The following is a 20793-nucleotide window of genomic DNA, read 5'->3' on the forward strand; positions in this document are numbered from 1 at the left end:
ACTCTATATAATAATATAAGTAAGTCTATATAATATCTAAAAAAATTATAGCACTTTTCTGAGTATCCAAAGATACTTTACATGGGGGTCAAGAGGAAATAACAAATAAAAACTACTTTATTAAGGGGAAAAAACACTAAGACTAAGGAATAAAATCAATAAAAATATTGCAATATTGAAGAGGTGGGTTGTGAGGGCGGTTTTGAATGTTTGGAGTGTGCGGACATCTCAGAGTTTTGGGGAGTGCATTCCACACGGCTGGGCAGCAAAGGCAAAAGCTCTGTCGGTCTTGGGGACCTCAAGGACGTTTGCAATTTGCATCACCTCACCGGACCTGAGCTGATGTAAGAGATCGCAGAGGTAGGGGGAGCCAGATTGTTTAGTGCCTTGTAGGTATTTTGAAGTTGATTATTTGTTTGACCGGAAGCAACTTAAGTGAAAGTCGCAGAGGACTGGTGTAATATGACCTCTGGAACAGGTACTGGTGAGCAGGCGCGCAGCTGAGTTCTGTTCTGGATATATTGAAGTTTATTGAGGACTTTGGAGGTGGTGCTATCCATGGAGGATACTGTTGCAATAGTCAAGGTGGGATGTGATGAAAGCATGGGTGAGTACGTGTTTCAGCTGCAGAGAATGACAGAGAGGGCCGAGAACGGGCAATTTTCTTGAGGTGGAAGGTATATTCATTATAATAAATATAAAGCTGTATTCCCACAATATTGTATAAACTGTACTTATAGTTTTAACATGGTAATAGGCTATCTTGAATAAACAACAAAACGAATCGGTGTCCATCTGGATATATAGTTGGACAGAACAAAATGTCAGCGACTAGAAATATATTTTGCCTGACAAAGAACTCCATATATGGGCATAAAAGGGGACACAGCTGACATCACGATGACTTGACAAGCTCAACAGAATGATGAATTGGCTAATCAATGCAGGTCTGAACAGGGCCCCTGTTGGGCCAAATATGGAGCTGGCCTGTTCTGACATCACAAGTTTCACAACACTCCATATTTGGGCATGCCTGACATCGCAACACTCCATATTTAGGCATGTCTGACACAGAACTCCATATATAGGAATAAAGGGACACAGAGAGACAGATACAGAAATCTCCATATATGGGCATAAATGGAAAGAGACAGATGGGTGGAATGGATACTCTGACATGGGTACAGCGGGTATTGCATAGCCGGGTGGGGCATGGATCTCCAACTTCCATCGTTACCGACTCGGTGCTCTACAGCCGGGCACTGGTCTAGTTAGCTCTGATCCATAACCTTCTACTGCATTAGAGCTATGGAACAGAGCTATGGTCTAGTAATAATATAATGTGACAAAATAAACACCCCAAAGGAGTGGGGACTATTCTATTCTGTCTACATTGCCGTGTGTGTGTGTGTGTGTGTGTGTGTGTGTGTGTGTGTGTGTGTGTGTGTGTGTGTGTGTGCGTGAGAGACAAAAACAGAAGATGCTCATGCAGTCCTGCCGCTGCGCCACCCTCTGTTCAACAAAAGACGTTGCAGGAGGACATTACGCCACTCTGGTGTTTCAAACGTCATCAATCACGTGGTTATTTTCGCACCAATGACATACTTCGGCCAGTAAGGTCTGTCTGCCATTACCATTGCTTCCGGAGGTCAGACTCCGTAGTGTTGCGTTGATACATTTACACACCAGTGTTTTTAGTTTCTGCTCTTTAAAGATACGTACTGGTTAGACTAGAGTTAGTTATGTCGTTTCCGAAGGCACGTTTGTTTTGACATTCATTAAAAACAAATGTAGTATACTCACACTACTCCTCTAGGAAGTACGGCGATACGGTGTTAAATGGAAACCATATTAGGGCCGGTGGCAGTTTAAATATAAGTGGTAATAGATATCCAATAAAGTTACCAGTTGGACTGTCTGGAGATAAATCAAAAGGAATATAAGGGACACGAGGTGCTCGCTGTAAAGGTAATGAATGATCGATGAGTGTTGATAGATGTTGTGACGTGAAGACAACCATAATAAAATCCCAGCCCTACAAAACGGACATACCGGGGACATACATCTTTTATAAAGGTGTAACGCTGCTAATGAGAAGAATGTGGTGGTGGTAACGTCAGACCGGTCACCGGTGTATGTTAGAAGATGGTTATGACGAACACTGGAACACCCAGGAGGATTTTCAGGGTGCATTTTCTGAGTCGACAACGACAGGACTGTATGTGGTAACAACAACACTGACTTAGATCAGATGTCACAGTTCAAACAGTTGGACTCAGAACTCTCTCTGCTCTGAACTCGTAGGATCTGCACCTGGCTCGCTGTTAACAAACTATCTTTACACCTGGGAAAAACTGAATCCATTCTCTTTGGATCTAATAGTAGTCTCAGCAAGGCAAATGGCTTCTTGGTTAGAGTGGGTGACATTGTTATCACACGTAAAGATGAAATTACCTACATATAGGTTCCATCCTGGAGGCTAATCTTTACGTTGATAAAATGGCCACCAACGTAATCAAAAAAGTCAAAGAACAAGATTCCTTTACAGGATCTCCTCACTGGTCAACAAAAACACCCTGAAGACCTTAACAGGAGCCCTCTTACAAGGTTTCTTTGACTGCATGCACCTCCTGGTACCACAGCACCTCAAAGGCCCTTAATGCTAGGCTCCAGACTTCCCAAAACAAACTGGTCACGCTCCTACTTGGCCTCACCCCCTGAACCCACCTCACCCCTGCCCACTTTGACAGGCTGGAATGGCTTACGGTCGACGACAGAGTACAGCATCTTGGATTCGATACACCACCAAGATACCCATGTACCTGTCTAAATACTTCCTTAACGAAGTCCACACCCACAACACCAGAGGGAGTGCAACGAACCATGTACAACCCAGATTCGGCACAAACAAGGGACTAAATTGTTTTCGCTCCTATGCCACCAAAATGTGGAACGCCCTACCAACAGTCATTAAGACATGCAAATCCCTTGACTCCTTCAAAACCTCTCTCAAAGGGCACCTACGGATGGCTGCAATTAAAAACTGGCCGCCGTAAAATCTGAATCCCCCCACCGCCCACCCCCTTTTCCCCTCACTGTATATGTTTCTTTTCCCTTTCTACCTCCTTTATGATGAATTCCTGTTCTGTTATTTGACTATATAGAAGTGTCTATTTGTACGTCTCTAAATGTTTTGATGAATTGAAAAAGGTGGACCCTCTTGTAAACAAGTGTAATGCTTAATTGGGTCATCCACTCACAGTTACAGTCTTTGTATTGAGTTTGTGCTTGAAATGTACTGTAATTCTGCAAACTGCTAATAAATATTTCAATCAATCAATCAGAACAGTATCATGAGACTGTTGAAACAACGTTATTTAAAAAAAAAAGTTAATACTACCGGTGTTTCCCACATTTCGATGTATTGCTTGGCCAGTGCACGTGCACGTGCACGTGCACGTGGACTTGCCCAGTGCACTCTTGTGTTTCAGCCAAGTACTTATCGGGTGTTTTACCATCTGTTGAAGGGCTTCATCCCTCCTTGGCACACCTCAAAGCGACTTGGACAGTTCCTCCTGTCTGCCAGTAGCCACCATGCTTGACCCCCATATGAGTGCTTAAGACCTGCACTGTCTATATTCTATTCTTTTTTTGATTACGGACTCCTCCTTGACTCTGGTACTGTCCGTTCTGTTGGATTACTGACTCTGGCTGGCACTGTTTGTTCTTTTGTATTACTGACTCAGGCACTGTAATCTTTCTATTTTTTATTTCATGCTTTGACTTTGGCCCACTTGCACATGGACCTGTCACCTGTATGATGAACATTACAGAATCTTTACAGATGCCTTGGCTTTAAGAATAGCTGTTCACTGTCGAAGGCCTGTTGATACTGTGTACTGTACATATATTTTCATGTGAAGAATATATTCATATAGCCTATTCGTTGGCAATTAATGTTGTCAATATGTTTTCTGTTAGTGTTGATTTACATAGTAATATTTATTGACAATATATTTGTCAATAAATGTATCGTCACATACACACATCACAAGGAAATTATTTAGTTTCCATACAATTCTCGCTGTTATGCCGTTACATTAGTAAATAAGAATAGACTAGGCTAGAGAATAAATAAAGGAAAAATGTTAGATAATGTGCAGATAGATGTGCAGTCTGATCATCAAGGATGATCTGACTGCTCACACTGCATCTGTTGGCCCCTGTTTAGTTGTTGATATATTCATTGTTGGTTTACTGTGGTTTACATATAAGTTGCCTTGACACTGACAGCATTTGTGTTCATTTTAGGATGTCTAAACTTGAGCGTCTAAATGCCCGTGTGGAAAAGCTACTCACCGTGGCTGTGTATGAGGTTCTAGAGGTGGTGAAGGAAACTGTTTCAGAATACCAGGAGAAAACGGCCAGAACTCAGAGAGAGAATGAGAGTCTGAAGAGAAGACTTCAGGAACTCCAAGATGAGATAAAAAGAGAGAATGCAGGTGGGCACAAGTAATGTTTCTGTGGTTGAACATGTAAGAATAAAATCACCTTTGTATTTGTTACTATAGAAGAGAAAATGTATTTTTGTACAGTGAAACAAATAAACATACTCTTAATTTTATTTTTTCTCATCTTATAGTTCCTTTAAATGTCCTTTTACCTGAAGAAGAAGCACATGCAGGGAGACAAGAGCCAAATCTGGATTCGAGTCTTGAGATTCTAAAGGAAGACTCCGAGCCCAGTCTGGCAGACCAACAACCAATTATCAGCAACGAACATAGCCAAGACTTGAAGCAGGAGTCAAATGAAAGAGACAAAGCCTGTGCAGTTGGATCACAAGTCGAGTGTAACTTGGTACAAACATCAGCAGAACATTGTAAAGTGCAACCAGAGGAGTTGAGACACATTATTGAGGAGGCGGTGACTTACAGTGTTAGCCAAGCACAGCTACCTCACGCTGACTCACCAACCAACCCAAGCACTTCACACTCCAACACGCAGCTCAGATTGAACCAGGCTGTCATCAAAAGTGAACCAGAGCTCACAGACTGCCCTACATTAGATGTGCCAGCTGGCCATGAACCTTATAGTGGCTGTGTGGATTTAAGTAGTAACTCTTCTCACCATGACTCTGCTGAGGACCAGAGGCCACAACTTGGCTCAGGACCTTACGGACTGGTCCTCGTCCACTCAAATCACAATGCTACCAGTAGGAGGCATGCATTTGCCAAAACCAACAGGACTTTCTTTGATACAAGGAAAAACAGGAGGGAATTCTTCAGGGGGGATGAGCATGAGCCACACGTGTGTTTTGTGTGCGGAAAGACTTTTAGCAGGGGCGGGAATCTGAGGATCCACCAGCGCTGCCATACAGGAGAGAAACCTTACGGCTGCGTGCAGTGTGGGAGGTGTTTCAGTCAGGCTGGAGACCTGAAGAAACATAAGAGAGTCCACACAGGGGAGAAACCGTACTTCTGCAACCTATGTGGTAAAAGTTTTAGTCGCGGAGAGAACCTAAAAAGACACCAAAAGATCCATGTTGGAGAGAATTTGCAGGCGCAACAGGCGTGGACAGAGCACCAATGAGCTTTTAAGCCCAAATCCTAATTTGTACTTTGTCATATGACCACATTGCTCAATGAATATAAAACGTTAGTTGAGTGACGTGGTCGTATGACGAAGTGCAAATTAGGCTTTGTGGTTTGAGTTGCAGCCAGGATCATGCACCCTTTTTTCAGGGTCATGTCACATTTTCACATTGTTAGTGACATTAGTACACCGAAGGCAAGCGGCAGTGGCTAAAGTGGTTGATCAGCTGCATGGGGGTCGAAAAGGTTCACGGATCGATCCACAGATCATCCTGGCTTAGTGTTGAAGTGTCCTTGACTAAAACACTGAGCACCGCTCTGCACATTGGATGCTGTTGTAAAAAAAGTACATAAAAAAAACTTGTGCACTGCTCTTAATAGGTAAGATGGGTTAAATGCAGAGGATAAATACCAGGTATGTGCAAATGTACGGGGAAATAACTGAAGGGGACAACTTTTGTTATTTTCATCATTATGACAGATATAACATGACGGATGATTGTGCTGATCACATCACTGCCAGGCAGAAACCTTGTTATGTCCATATTTCATATTTCTATTTTATTTGAGTGGTGCAACCACTCCTATAGTACAGTAGAGGGACCCCCACACAGTAACTGTCATTTCTTGACCGTTTCGGACGCGGGGTGGCTCGCCGGAACCGGGCCGGTACTCTGGGCGTGTTCCTGTGGTAACGGAACGTTCGGGGACCCCCTGGGGACACCCACACGGAGTTGCACCACTCACTTCACATGGGTGTGATTAATATTATATTTTATTCAAAAGTAGCAAAAATACTTGTGGGTGTCTGCCCTGGGATTGGGAGGTCGGGGTTCAATCCCTGGCCAGGTCATTCCAAAGACTAAAAATGGGACCCAATGCCTCCCTGCTTTGCACTCAGCATCAAGAGTTGGATTGGGGGAAAGTCTAGACCCATGTCTAGGGTTGTACTTGTACATCAAGCTGCCTCACACTACAGAAACAGGCGATAGGCTCCTGCCCTATGGGCCACATGGCTCGGCAAGGCTTATTTGCTACTTCAAATTAATGTAGATTGCCTATTTCTGGTATTTTTGTAAATGTTAATTTATTTATTTTGCCTGTAATTATATGCCCCAAATAGGCATGCCTGGTTGAAAGTGCTTAAGTCTGCATGTAGGTTTGATAAAATACTTATACCAATGGAAAGTATTAACAAGAGCTTGGATCCACTAGTGACTAGCTCACAGTTTCTCTTTCCATTAACTGAAAAATAAATGGTTTTGGACAAACGTTTTCTTGGCCGACAGCAAAGATATTCCCTCAGATGAAGGTTTTGTAGAGGTGTTTGCATTATGAGCCACTGGAGTGATCTAGCTCTAGCAGAGTTGTAACTAGTTGTAACTTACTCATTTTACAAGGTACAATCTGCTATTTCAGTCTTCAGTTTTGAGAGCTAGCCAACCAAAGCAGTCTATTTTAAAAAGCTAATGAATATTGTTTTCGTTTAGAAGTATAAGTGAACGTGACTATGTAGTATGTACTAATCAGACTAATACTTAACAGCAACCAATATGGTGATATTATATAGACTGGCATGCCCAGACTAATATCACTGTGTAGATATTATTCTGGAACTTCAGTGTGGAATATTTATTTCCAAGGGGTGGGGTTTCAAACAGGGGTTACAACTTCACAGCAAAAAAGTCTGATTAGGTACCCACAACTCAACTGGGTTGAGCGCCAGACCAATCTCCCTAGGGATTTTCAGGATCAGCAATATCCGTCTCTATATATGACTGTCTGTGAGAGAGAGAGAGTTAGAAGTGCTAATTACAATGTGGAGCGTGCGTGCATGAGAGAGACAAAGAGAGGGAGAGAATACCATGCACTCTCTTACTTGTGTGAGAGAGAGTGTTGTCTGCATGGTAACTGTCATTTCTCCACTGTTTCGGACGTCAGGCGTCATTTCTCCACTGTTTCGGACGTGGGGCGCCTCGCCGGAACCGGGCCGCCAACCTGGGCGTGTTCCTGTGGGTCTGTAAATCCCGGGGACCACCAGGCAGTTGCACCACTCATAGACATAGATCATAGATGCATGCTTAGATGGAGAAGGCCATGTTCTTCATGCTGATTTATTTTTTCATGTGTTTTAATTCACTCCCTTTGACAGGAATATGAATGGTTCCAACCTGAGAGATTCGGAGCCAATGTAGTAGTCCATACATAGAGCACGTTATTAGTCAATCAAAACTAGTGTGCCAACATAAAGATCATAATCTTTAAGCCCATAAAGAGAAACTAATGTTTAATGTCCATTTCCCCCCTTTCTTAAGTCTTAAAAAAAAGTTTATACTCTGCTTTTGAGTCTCAATCCTGTGATGTCACCATCACTGTAAGCATTTATTTTTGCTACAATGGTAAGACTTTACTACATTCAGTCTTCTGTACTGAATCTGTGACAATTTGACTTGTAGCATTAGTCAATGTCAGCTTTGGGGTATATGCACTTGATGATTTGATGTGTAATTTCTTGAAAAACAACTGAATGTGTTAACTCATTTGAAATACAGTCCAGGAGTCCAGGAATGATTGATGGTCTGATACAAAATGATACTAATTTGTATCCAAAATGGCATGAGATTTAGCCTAATGCTACTTGTAATAAAGTTGTATGATTTGACTTAACTGAGACACTGAGCAGAGTCGGCACTGAATGGATTTTTGTCATCTTTATTAACTGGATTGTTCATTAGTAGGGATGTCATATATATACCACACCACACACACATGTATGATGATGTATGATATGAAATGTGAGCTTACTCTAATCACAATAATCCTCATTCATATTCCATGATATTCAAGGGATTATGGAGAGAAATGAGACAGACTCCAGTCACTTTCAAATTAGAGCATTTAAGAGGGCAAGCTTGTTAATATTATAGGCATCAAGGCAATTATGCTTCTGAACTATAAAATAGGCCAACATCTAATCTAGTGCTATGGGACTCATTCAAATGACCACCAGTGAGTCAGGGGACTCACTTCATTGAAAACAACATCACTGTATTCTATTAGATGTATTAGTTATTATATTGATATTATAGCTATTTAATTTTATTATATATGATGTTACCTGACAATTAGGGTGCGTTCAGATATAGTGCTCTGCAATTCAAACTAATATGTGAGTTGACGTATCTGTATCGGAAATTAGGAGTCAGACAATATCCGATATAGGCAAGAAAGTCATTATCGGACATCCCTTGACTTGAATGCTTTAAGTCTGGACTTGATGAAATTGAAAGCAAATACCTAATCAAATGGAGCAATAGCTTATTTAATGGAAATAAAAATGTTACTTTTCAGGATTCCAATAAAAGAATAGCTGATCTACAACCTCAAAACGCGTGGCACTGCGAAGCATTTTGAGCTTGTAGATCAGTTATTTTTGCTACAACAGTAATATGCAATGTGGCCCTCTGGAGTGAGTGTGGAAATATAGTGGCCCTCCATTGTTAAAGTTGCTTACCCCTGGCTCTGGTCTGACTCTACATTGAACATTCTCCAGGCCAATGGGGTTGGCAACAATGCATAGCCTACTGCATAGCCACTGTGAAATTGAAATTGTCATGGTTAGCCTATGATCATCATTGGCAGAGCTGTAGACTTAATGAGACCTGGACTGGAGTCAGTAAAAATCAATCAGGATTCAGGACTTGTGACTTGACTTAAAAATAACACTGCACAACACACTGCCTGTAAGTGACACACAGCAGAAAGGGAAAAACAACTTTCTTAACATTGCAGTCAGAAACTAGAAAACAATTTACAAAAAGGTGGATAAATTGGATAAAGCATGAGATCATTCTTCAGTTTTGGATTATTAAAAGAAGGGTTTGGTCTTCCCAGTGGTACTGCGTGCTGACGTGTAACTGAGCTGAGTGAGAGCTCACCTTAGATACAGGAAGCGTTGCAACAACAACACCCAACGCAAAGAGCAGAGGAACTGAAACTATTACACTTCACTCGGGTTGGTGAGTAAATAACGTTACATTAACAATAACAGAAAGTCTGAAAAGGCCATGGTGATACGAGTTTAATGTACGTGAGGTAATGGAGTAAGTTAAGTAACAAAATGCGGAACATTTTGTTTACACGGAAATAGTGGTGTGAAGATAACATTTTGTCCAGCAGAATATGTTCCAGCATATTCATTATTATTAACAAGTAGTTATTATTATATAAAAAAATAGATATATAAAGGCTTCGATTTAACTACCTTATTGAATGTTTAAGTGCGGTGGTATACACATTTGTAAGCTTAAATGGGCATTGGACAACAGCGCCACCATGGTGCGACATGCGGCGATGTGTGTGTGCGTTCAGCAAATCGAAATGTTTTGTACTAATTAAGTTCAGACAGTGTCACTGTTCCAGGGTTGTGACAACTTTTAAGAAAATACTAAGACTTTTATTTCCTTTTTTATAATTCCTCAGACTTCGATTTTATCCAGTGAAGTGATGGCAGCAGGCAGGCCTGTGACTATAAAATGAAGATTCATGAGAAGATACTCATCCAGTTTCAGTCTTGCAACTCACCTGTCGACAAAGAAGGATACCTTGCAAAGAAGGTGATTGCTTTGTAGCCTATCTCTGAAACTGTATTCGAGTCCCCAGGATTGGGATTTTCTCAGCCTTATGAACAAAATACATTTGGTCAAAATCTAATTTGTTTTTTTAACTAAACAAAGCAATCGGTATTACTTTTTTGTAATGTAATCTTTCCCACAATACAATTAATTTACAAGATTTAAAGTAAAAAGAATAAAATTTGTAAAAACAACAAAGAAATACATACTTTTATATCCATAGCTACCATGACACTGCCATTATTCTGCTTTCATCATCAAAGTTCAAACCCGTTGTGAAAGAACTTGAGCAATGGAGGCCTTTATGTCGTAAACATGATTTTTTTTGTGCCAGGGTGAAAGAAACACTTCTTATCAGAAGCGCTGGTTTATCCTGAAGGGGAACCTCCTCTTCTACAAGGACCGGCCCGCTGACCGTGACCTCATCGGAGTCATTGTTCTGGAGGGCTGCACCGTCCAGCTGTGTGAGTCCGAGGAGCAGTTTGCCTTCTCCCTGGTGTGGAGCGATTCAGGCCTGCGCACGTACAAGCTCTCTGCTGAGGACCAGGACAGCCAGGAGAGCTGGATCAAAGCACTGCTGACAGCTAGCCACAGCTATCTAGCCCTGCTTTTGATGGACATGGAAAAACAGTATAGAGGTGAGTGAGAGAGAGGAGCGAGAGGGGGGTGTCGTGTTGTTTGGCATGTGACAGATGCAGGCTGTGGGTGACAGAATGTTCTTTGTTCTACAGAGCAGGGAGCTGCTTGAAGCCCACTAGCCTTGTTTACCATTTAAGTAACCAATTGCCATTTGCACACAGTGTATTCAACTCAAAGCAGCTATGTTGTGGTATTAATAACACTTGCTCCCCAGCAAGCTTCGGCTTCTGTGTGAAAGTGATCCCAGCACTCTCCCTCGTCTTTTATTTCAATTCTCTCTATATACCTTTGTCCTCATTGATTCCACAGAGGCCCTTAAAATTTCCACCAGTGGTCTGTCTGAGAGTCCAGTCATGCCGAGTGGCAGCACGCAGCAAGTACCACTTTCTATGACTTGGTCGAGCCCAGGAATGTCAACACTACTGCAGAACCCAGGACCAGGAGTGGCCACCAGTGGTCTGTCTGGGAGTCCAGTCATGCCGAGTGGCAGCACGCAGCAAGTACCACATTCTATGACTTGGTTGAGCCCAGGCATGTCAACACTGCTACAGAACCCAGGACCAGGAGTGGCCACAGCACCCAGCGTTGGCTCCCTACAAATGCTTCATGCTCCACCCATTTCCTCAAAGACAGCCAGTAAAAGGTCACCCAAACTATGGCCAAAGAGAAATGCAAATGTGGTGCCTGTTATTGGTCCCGCCCCACCCCAGGGGGATTGGTCTGTGGTTGGATCAGAAACTATGGAGGACTTTGGTAAACTGCATGAAGAATTTGGAAAGGAAGTAAAACAACTCATAGCGGAGAGGCTTAAAAAGGGACATGGAGCAGAAGTTGTTGAGGAAGAAAATTTGATTGATTTTGGTTGATCAGTAGAAACATGATGCAATATAATATGGCCAATGTCCCAAGCTTTCATGCCAACTTTAAAAGGTTGAAATCCTAATGTTAAATACATAAATGCTATATATTTGTACATATTTTTTAGATTTGAAAGGTTTCTAATATCTTAATTTTATTTACTTACGTTCATTAAGTCAATAAATGTTCCATGTACTCATGTTCCACTGACTTGGTTCCTAATCACTAGTTATTGATTAGTTCATAAGAGTTGCATGGAAAAACATCGAATTGAACTGCAAATGGCGCCTTGTATTAGTGGAGAAAACTACAGCAACTCAAGAAGTTTATTAACAATCGAACTTAAACTGTATTTGGGTATTTATTTTGTTCAGACTGCAAACAAACGCAATTCATTTCTGAACAACTATCTTTAGGACTGATCTGTCCACAGTTGTTTGCAAGTGATCGTATTTGTTTATTCTGACAATGTATTCTGTGCTAAAGAGATGACAGGTGTGAGTAATAATGCTATAATTTATTGTTGTCATTCGATAGTAATACATCAACACAATGCGATGTGTTGTGAGCTTACAGTATAGACTAAACTAGAAGGTATGTGCATGCATAAATTGAGTGGCAAATCAATTCGAGCGGCAAAGTGAGTTTATCGTTGTTTAACGTCGTTTAATGCAATCAGATAGGACTTTTATGTTTGAAAGTATGGGCTGTCAAGGCCAGGAAGTAGTTTTGTGCAACTCGGTAGGAGTTCCTGCATAACTTCCGGGTATGATGATGATGTCACACGCATACCCTATATACAGGCTATTTTTGGTGAGCAACACCATCATAAGACAAAGTATAAATTAGGCTTTAGTGTGCAGACTGAGACACATCTTTAGAAATCTGATTTGAATCGCATTTGAAACCGTCTAGGAATGTGGTTAAAATCTGATTAGCAAAACCAGTTTTCACGTGTTTTTTTAGCTGTTCAAACTTAAGACAGATAAAAAACCAATGTGATTCCAATCCTGTTGGCCGTATATTGGATTTGGACTACCAGTCTGAACATAAGCTTAAATGATGATCAGATGCAATTGATCACCAGGCTTTATTTTGGCTGTTCACAGGTGTCCTGCAGCCCAGCAAGCTGTGGGGTTAAAAAAAGGAGTGTGAGCCATATGGGGGCATCTAGAAGGCATAGGGTTGTCGAATTGTCAAAATGGTAGAGAAAAAGACTGAGGTGTCAGTGCTATTTCAGTACCCCCGGCCCCCAGCTGTCCTGTTTTTATGGTCTTTCACAGTGCTCCCTCCTCTGTCTGTCCCTCTTTGAAGCCCAGTGTACTTCTGCCGACAGCCGTCACCTACAATATTATTTTTTCATTACTATATGGGGACACCTAAAAATCTAAAAACAAACGTTAATTTCACTCTGAAAGGCACATGTCAGACTTCAACTATCACACTGGATTTTAAAAGAGTGGCAAGATTTTGGTGAAATAAAAGTTTTAAATAACTATAATTATAAAAAGCTTTAAAGGAGGTTAGTTAAATGATATTATTTTGCTGTGTGAAAGAAAAACTTCTATGAATGCTACAGAGAGGGACCACTGCTCTCTACAGAGAGAGCAGTGGTGTCAGTTCCCACTGGTGCTGGATTCCAATACATATTTTTGCTTTACAGTTGCGTGGTAGATGGCTGCCTGTGGAGCACATACATGGAGGCATTTGGGCGGTCCCATGGCGCCATACGTTATACTGGGCAACTGCGCAAGTTCCCCAAATTAGACCTTTTCCACATTTGTTTCATTTCTCATCGACGTTAATATCCATTATCACTGGCTTTTAATGATGTAGCGATTTAGAAGTGTTCTGGGGATTGTAGAAGTGGTGTACAGAGTCAAAATTCAGCTTTATTGCAGGTATAGATGAATTACTCCATGGATCAGTGCCCTGTAGGCCATGCTGCGCTTAATGGTACAAGCTCTGTTTGTCGTTTTCAGGTAAAATGGGGAAACTGTGTTCCAATAGATCCAATGTAGTTGGTTATTGGATTGGATATAGTTATATTTAGTCACAAGCTCTTGTTAATACATTTCATTGGTTCAAAATGTATAAAACCCACAGACTGACATAATCACTTTCATTTAAATGTATTTAAAAAAATAACCAATCACACCTCGCAACTTTTACAAAGAAGAAATATGGAGATACAATGTTTCTGTATGCATGCATGTACAATTACAGGAAGTTCACTGTTCCTGATATAAATGGAGTACGTAGAAAGAAAACAATGTTATGCATTGCTCCTAGCAGGTCCTTTATGATGGTTTCCTTTTTGTTGAAAACCCTACTGGACCACCCAATCTTTTTTAAAGTTGCTGACATAACATATTCACTATTCCTTTTTTAAAGATATATTCTGGCCTTTATTGATAGATTGAAAGTAGTCTGGGAAGACATGCGGCAAAGGCCGTCGGTATCAGGAGTCGAACCCACAGCACGCCATCAGGCTGGCTCAGCAGCCTAGGTGGCCAGACGGTTGAGCCAGGCCCATATTCACTATTCTAAATGTTTCTTTGTTTATGTTTTTATATATATACCAGTACTTAATATACTATTTTTAATGCATTTTTATTTTAATCTGTGCAAGGAAACTTTTGTTTGTATGAACTTCAAGACACTGTTTGTTTATATTTTCACTCATGCTGGGTCACTGTTTCTCAAGGACTTGTAGTAGTGTGTCACTGTTGGAGCTGAACCAGTTCCCATCAACCATCTGTTTTAAAGTTTCATGTGTGTTTATATATCCCACCTCCTTACCGCAACTGCTGTAGTTGTCACTTGGCAGGTGATGAATTTAGGATATCTTCATTAGAGACACCAATTAAGAACTTTGAGCAGTTTGTTTTTTAAATCATGATATGCAGTGTGTCTGCTGCATTATTTTAATTGTGACTAAAGCCAAGGCAATGAAAACAGTAGTAAAATGATATTGAGCTGCCCTTGTGCTACATCATGAATCCTCCAGACCTCTCGGGTCATATGGGACAGGTCAGATTTATGCCCCCAGTTAAAACTAAATGTAGAGAAGCAGCATTCTGTTTTTGTGCACCATATCTGTTGTCTATTACTGCTGCACTGTAATAGTATTTTTCTTTGTATGTTTTAACTTTTTCTTATTTTACATTACATAGGCCTATAGTTTTAATTATATTAAAATGTATTTTATAATGTGTTTTGTATAAATTATCTTAATGTTTTGTGTAAAGTACTTGCCTAGTTTAAATGAGCTGCTATTCAAATAAACAAATTTTGTCCGCTCATGGTGGATGATAAATAATAAATACACAAATAGCCTCAACAAAGACTTTCAGTATACTATGGTATGAATGATGTGTGAAGGACAGAATGCTGTGTGTGTGTGTGTGTGTGTGTGTGTGTGTGTGTGTGTGTGTGTGTGTGTGTTCAATTATTGCACCAAGGCAGGCTGCCATGTGAGTTTGTCCATATTCGGATAGCACCAAAGTATGTGTGTTGTGTGTGGGCATTGAATTCACCTCATTCCAGACTCCTGGAGCCTATTTTGGAGCATTGGGAAGATGATACCTTCGACACCACCTGGCTCCTCCCTCTTTCTCTTACTTTTCCTTTGCTCTTTTTTCCTGCCAAAACTTGATGGTGTGGCTAAAGTTAGACCCCTTAGGGTTGGTATATAAGACCCCAGGGGACCACCACCATTATGTCAGTCACATCAGTAGTGTTGTCTTCTCTTCTTGACCAACCAATACCCAACAAACTAAAGAGATGGTGAGTGTGGTGTTCCTGTCCTTGGAAGAACAAACCGTGCATTGGATTTTTTCTTTTTCTACGCTAAACTGATAAGCTGAAAACATCACTGCTACATTTTCAAACTGGATTACTACAGCAACGCGACTAAGACTAAATAGTAGAGGTCCTCTATTGCCGAGCCACCAAAATGATGGATTTGGACCTTCTCTTACTGGTGGCTTTTGGCCTAAAAGGAGATAGTGATGAAATATGTTTGGGGATCACTTTATTACAGGCCCCAAACGCATTACATAATACTAAAAGCCTGAGTTGTGCAAGAGTAAAAAGATACAGTATTATTTTTAATGGCAAAAAGCTTTGATTTGAGAAACTTTGATTCAAATGGCTTACTGTCATACAGTGTCAGCCAAAAGAACAGATATGCTCCCTAATGCTTTTTTTTCCTCTCTCTGTACCTTGTCCTTTTGAAAATGTTATGGCACTCTTGTTTTTGAGGAAGTTGAATATACCTGCAGTTTGCAGTATACAAGGCTTTTGATTTCAGCTTTTATTAGTTGGTCAAAGGAGGGTATTGCTCCAGAATCTGTCAGTCTTAGTATTTCTTTCTCTCCTCTTTCGGAGTAATTTGCTCTTGTAGTAAAAATCTGTTTGGTTGATGTATGTTTTGTTTTCCATCACTATTCAGGCACCCAAGAAGGCAAAGAGGAGGCAGCAGCAGGGTGAGGGTGGATCCTCCAATGTGTTCTCCATGTTTGAGCAGAGCCAGATTCAGGAGTACAAGGAGGTGAGGTTTTTCATCTCATTCTACTCGCCATTGTTGAAGCAATAAGGATGCCATTGATCTTGTGACAGAATGCAACCGCAATAGAATGCAACATAAATGGCAACATTTATTTTGAAGAAAGCCTGTTGTGAAAACACTATTTGATACCATTTAAATGTATCATACAGTATTTAAGATCGTGATGTTCACGTAACTGGTGACTTCATGTATCATTCTACTGAGGTTACAATGTGATTGTGAACAAGCTTCTCCAAAACATAAGACTTGTGTCTCCATGACACGAGAAATGCCTTCATCAGCAGTGGAGTGTGGCAAATGTTGTGTTTGGCGATGACAGCTCCTAGGGGTTGGTCAGTGACCCTCTCTCTGTGACCCCACTGGAATGCAGCCCAACAGCTGATCCAGCAGCTGACTAATGACATTCAAAGCTAGCTAGAATGAATTGAAGATGGATAGAGAGAGAATAAGAAATTATGAAAAGTATTCATACCTGAAAATGTTCAGTCAGTATTTAGCAATTCAAGAACAATTACAGTAGCCTGTAAGGAGTCATGTGAAATGCTTAATCTAATAAACACGTTGAAGGGATAATAAAAGATTGCATGCCACACATCCGAAGGACATTTAGAATAAAGACTTGTGTGACAGGGCCAAATGGATTTTGTCACAAGGTAAAAATGGAGTTGGGGGATATTTGACATTGAAACCATCTGCTGAAATGTCACGAGGGGCTTGCCTTGCATTCCGAGACCATTTTAACACCTTAGAAAGACAAGTGGCTCACAGCTGCCAAGACCCATAAGACTTTAGTTTCACAGGGTGCAATAACCAGCTATGTTTGGCAGACCCTTTTGCATTTACACATTTAATTTGCTCTTGTAATGTTTGTCATGAGCAAATCTCAGTCTAATAAATCAAATTTCTCACAATTTGTAATTGGTCATAATAATTCTGTCAGGATGAAAGTGTTAATGGTTCTCATCTGAGCTGCTGAGCACTTGAACTCAGTTCAGTTTAACACACAATCATGCACATTTGATGTTTTTAATCCTTTTTTTGGTTTATTTTTCTTTAAACAAAAGGGGGAAAAAACTCTCCTCTCCCTTAAATATTACTACATAATTGTTAAATTGTACCTTTGTCTCTCTCCCCTGGCAGGCTTTCACAATCATTGACCAGAACAGAGATGGCATCATCACCGCATCTGATCTCAGGGACGTGCTCGCAACAATGGGACAGCTGAACGTGGATAATGATGAGCTTGATGGCATGATCAAGGAGGCCAGCGGCCCCATCAACTTCACTGTCTTCCTGACCATGTTCGGCGAGAAGCTGAAGGGTAGGTCAAAAACACATAGCTCTAAATAGCTCTTTATCTCTCTACTGGTTATGTAAGTTTACTGGTTATGTAGATTTGCCCATCTATCTATTTATTTGTTTGTTTGTTTTTTGCTTTTTTATTTAAAGTTGTTAATTATTTAGCATTGAATTGAAAGTTATACCCATTATCCACACTCACATTTTGGACATTGACAGCAATTCATGTTACATGCTTTATGTTTTAGTAAATTCATGTTACATGCTTTATGTTCTGGTAGCCATTCATTCTCTTGTTTATGTTTACTTATTTTACATAGTATTTTGTTGGAGAAATATTTTGTTTGTCGGAATAAGGACACCATCCTTTTGTTGCCAGGTGCTGATCCCGAGGACGTTATCGTGAGCGCTTTCAAGGTCCTGGACCCCGAGGGCACAGGCGCCATCAAGAAGGAATTGTAAGGGCTCTTATCTTTCACTTCCCTTATACTGTATATCACAACGGCACTCTGTGAATTCACTGTAGATCGGTTCTTGACGTGATGTGTCTCCTGTCTCTCTACAGCCTTGAGGAGCTCCTGACCACCCAGTGCGACAGGTTCACCCCTGAGGAGGTGAGATTATCATAGTCTCTGTCTGTCCGTCTAGCTATTGCTATCTCTTTCTCAGCACTGGAATTACTTAAATTGCAGTACCCCAGATATCATATGCACGCAATATTTACTATTGTGTTACTCTTAGACTCAACTGCATCTCTCTGATGTTTTTTCTCCCCTCTCTCATTTTTGCTCAGATGACCAACCTGTGGGCTGCTTTCCCCCCTGATGTGGCTGGCAACGTAGACTACAAGAACATCTGCTACGTCATTACACACGGAGAAGAGAAGGAGGAGTAAATCCCAATTCTATCAAGATGTCTACTCTACCTCTGTCCAACCCCTCACCCCCCTTTACCTCGTGCTTCTCCATCTCCGTGGCGTGCTGATCCATGCTCACTCCCCTGGCCCGCCGTCCTCCCTCGCCTGTTCCCCAAAGAAAGACTTGCATCCCTCTATCAACACAGAGTAAGAGGACTAAGGACTGTGGGAGTGTTTGTGTGTGAGTAGCAACCAACAGGCGAACATGGGATTCTTTTCAATAAAAGTAATCTTGTGATATTGAAACTACTCTCTCCATCTCTTTCCCTGCCTCTGGTTCATCCTCCATTTCCCCCATAATTCACTGTTGTGCTTTTGCGTAGAGGCCAGCAGTGCATGCATCAGACCTACATCATGTAGTCCAGTGTATAAAGTCAGTTGAAACTCCTCTTGGGTACGTGGTGCATGCACAGCCATTTTATTTGAAACAAGTATATGTTCTGACCTCGAAGGTCTGCTAGCCTCAACTTGACATGTAGTGTGTGATGGATTCATCCCTGTCTTTGTATCAGGGAGGAGAAGAAAGTAAAAGACAGGGCGTACTGTACTACAATAGTTTGCCTACCCCCTCTTTCTTAATTTCTCTCTCCCTCTCTAATACAGGAGGGATGAAAGGAAGGGTTGCAATGGATAGAGGAATGCAGGGTTTTTGTTCTCATTAAATCTTGTAAATAGAGAAAGAGATGATGAGCTTGGCTGGCGAGTGGGAGGCAGGAAGGGAAGAGACAAAAGGAACAACTTTGTTTTGACGACTTTCCCCTCCTCTTGCCAGTGTTTCTCTCCTGTTTCATGTCTATGTCTCCACTGTAACAAAATAAAGAAACAAATAAAAAGTAATATCTTTCATACTACACTGTGTCTGTTGGTTTAAGTGCCGTTGCCCTCCTGCTGGCTGTAGGATCTTGAATGGTACATCCATGTCCACACCTATAAACTATAATCTATGAAGGAAATTCAAATTCAAATTTGTTGCCAAGTGAAAGAACAGTGTAAATTCATCTTGCACAATTATGCTACAAAACATGTATATTGTGTCAAACAATACAGTTTTTTATTAGCTAAATTAAATAGCGCTGCCTCGAGTCGTACAGAGACTCACTGTACAATGCACCCAACACAGTACTTTCCAGCTTATTATAAAGTGGAAGGTTTCTAAAGTTATTTTCAAAATGATAGGGCTACACATTAAAAGGTATGGATCAAATTCACTATACACACACACAATAAAAAACATTCTGGAAATTTAAATAGATAAAATTACAGTTAATTACCAAAGCACAATCTCAAATGCAGACGTGATTGTACACACACACACACACACACACACACACACACACACACACACACACACACACACACACACACACACACACACACACACACAATGTATGTAATCTCTAATGTATGTAATCTCTGTGATAGGTGAGAGTAAAAAAGCCGGCAGCAGGAAAGGACATGAGTAATTCCGCAGGATTTCCCCTCATTCTCCAGAAATAAGCTTTGGGAAATGCTGGGCTATCACATTACAAGTTCTGAATGAGCAGCTAATGTCTTTGAAGAGTGTGATGATAGCTGGAAAAGTGTAGTCTGGAAGTCAGCCATGGAAGCAATTTACTTTCTTTTCATTGTACCTAAAATTAGAATGTTTGGGAAGATTTGTCTGGCTAAAGTGTTGAAACATAAAGTGAACTTCCAAAAGCATCTAGGGTTAAAAAATAATTAACTGACAAAAAAGAAGAATTTTTGAATGACCCCTATATCAGAAATAGTGTAAATAAATATAGTCTATTTACATAACTGTACGATCCAAATAACATTAATTGAATGATTAATTCAAATAAGATTTGAACATTGATGTAGGGCAGGCTATACCACATTCACCATCATTGATTGATTGAAAATCTTATTCACAGTTTGTGTGTACATTTCAAACGAAAGCACAAGTCAATACAAAAAGTTCTACAAGGATAAAACCAGAATTTCTTTTCAATTCATCAGAACATTTAACGAGGAAAAGGGGAAAACGTGTAGGCCTAGATGCATCTGTTGTTTGGTAAAGTATTAAGTATTACATAAATTATTTAAATCCTGTCAGTCTGTGATTGAGATTATTAAAACAAAAATCATTGGGGAGGGGAAAATACATTATCTGCAACAGCACTTACAGCAGTCAATGTTTTTATTCAATTCATGTCTTCATGACCGATTACTTACATGGGGTTTCAAATATAAACATGGAATGAAAACTAGTTCTTAATGAATGAATTAATTAATTAATTAATT

At 40.6% G+C, this 20793-nt stretch overlaps 3 protein-coding genes across 5 annotated transcripts; all 3 read left to right on the forward strand.

Annotated features, from left to right (window-relative positions):
• Window positions 1-1654: 1654 nt before the first annotated feature.
• Window positions 1655-8264, forward strand: LOC308333520 (uncharacterized protein). The gene is made up of 3 exons (XM_080789977.1): window positions 1655-1968; window positions 4312-4502; window positions 4643-8264. Exons 2-3 carry the CDS (start codon window positions 4313-4315, stop codon window positions 5587-5589), a joined length of 1137 nt encoding a protein of 378 aa, XP_080646103.1. The 5' UTR covers window positions 1655-1968; window position 4312; the 3' UTR covers window positions 5590-8264.
• Window positions 8265-9539: 1275 nt separating this feature from the next.
• On the forward strand, window positions 9540-14993 carry LOC308333320 (sesquipedalian-1-like). 3 transcript variants are annotated; one of them, XR_013965791.1, is made up of 5 exons: window positions 9540-9610; window positions 10074-10207; window positions 10560-10863; window positions 11174-13739; window positions 13776-14993. XR_013965791.1 is itself a non-coding variant. In XM_080789644.1 (5 exons), exons 2-5 carry the CDS (start codon window positions 10127-10129, stop codon window positions 11728-11730), a joined length of 819 nt encoding a protein of 272 aa, XP_080645770.1. In that variant the 5' UTR covers window positions 9540-9610; window positions 10074-10126; the 3' UTR covers window positions 11731-14993. The 3 variants fall into 3 exon arrangements, 2 of the variants coding, with proteins under 2 accessions (XP_080645770.1, XP_080645769.1); XM_080789644.1 differs by having other exon boundaries at window positions 11174-11317; window positions 11441-14993; XM_080789643.1 differs by having other exon boundaries at window positions 11174-14993.
• Window positions 14994-15453: 460 nt separating this feature from the next.
• LOC308333321 (myosin regulatory light chain 2, skeletal muscle-like) lies at window positions 15454-19315 on the forward strand. Its single transcript, XM_080789645.1, has 6 exons — window positions 15454-15511; window positions 16179-16277; window positions 17436-17616; window positions 17974-18052; window positions 18160-18208; window positions 18388-19315. The coding sequence occupies exons 1-6, from the start codon at window positions 15509-15511 to the stop codon at window positions 18487-18489; spliced, it is 513 nt and encodes a 170-aa protein (XP_080645771.1). The 5' UTR covers window positions 15454-15508; the 3' UTR covers window positions 18490-19315.
• The last annotated feature ends 1478 nt before the right edge of the window (window positions 19316-20793 follow it).

This window comes from Protomyctophum bolini (genome assembly GCF_963924005.1).
Source record: "Protomyctophum bolini genome assembly, chromosome: 18".
Taxonomy (NCBI): domain Eukaryota; kingdom Metazoa; phylum Chordata; class Actinopteri; order Myctophiformes; family Myctophidae; genus Protomyctophum; species Protomyctophum bolini.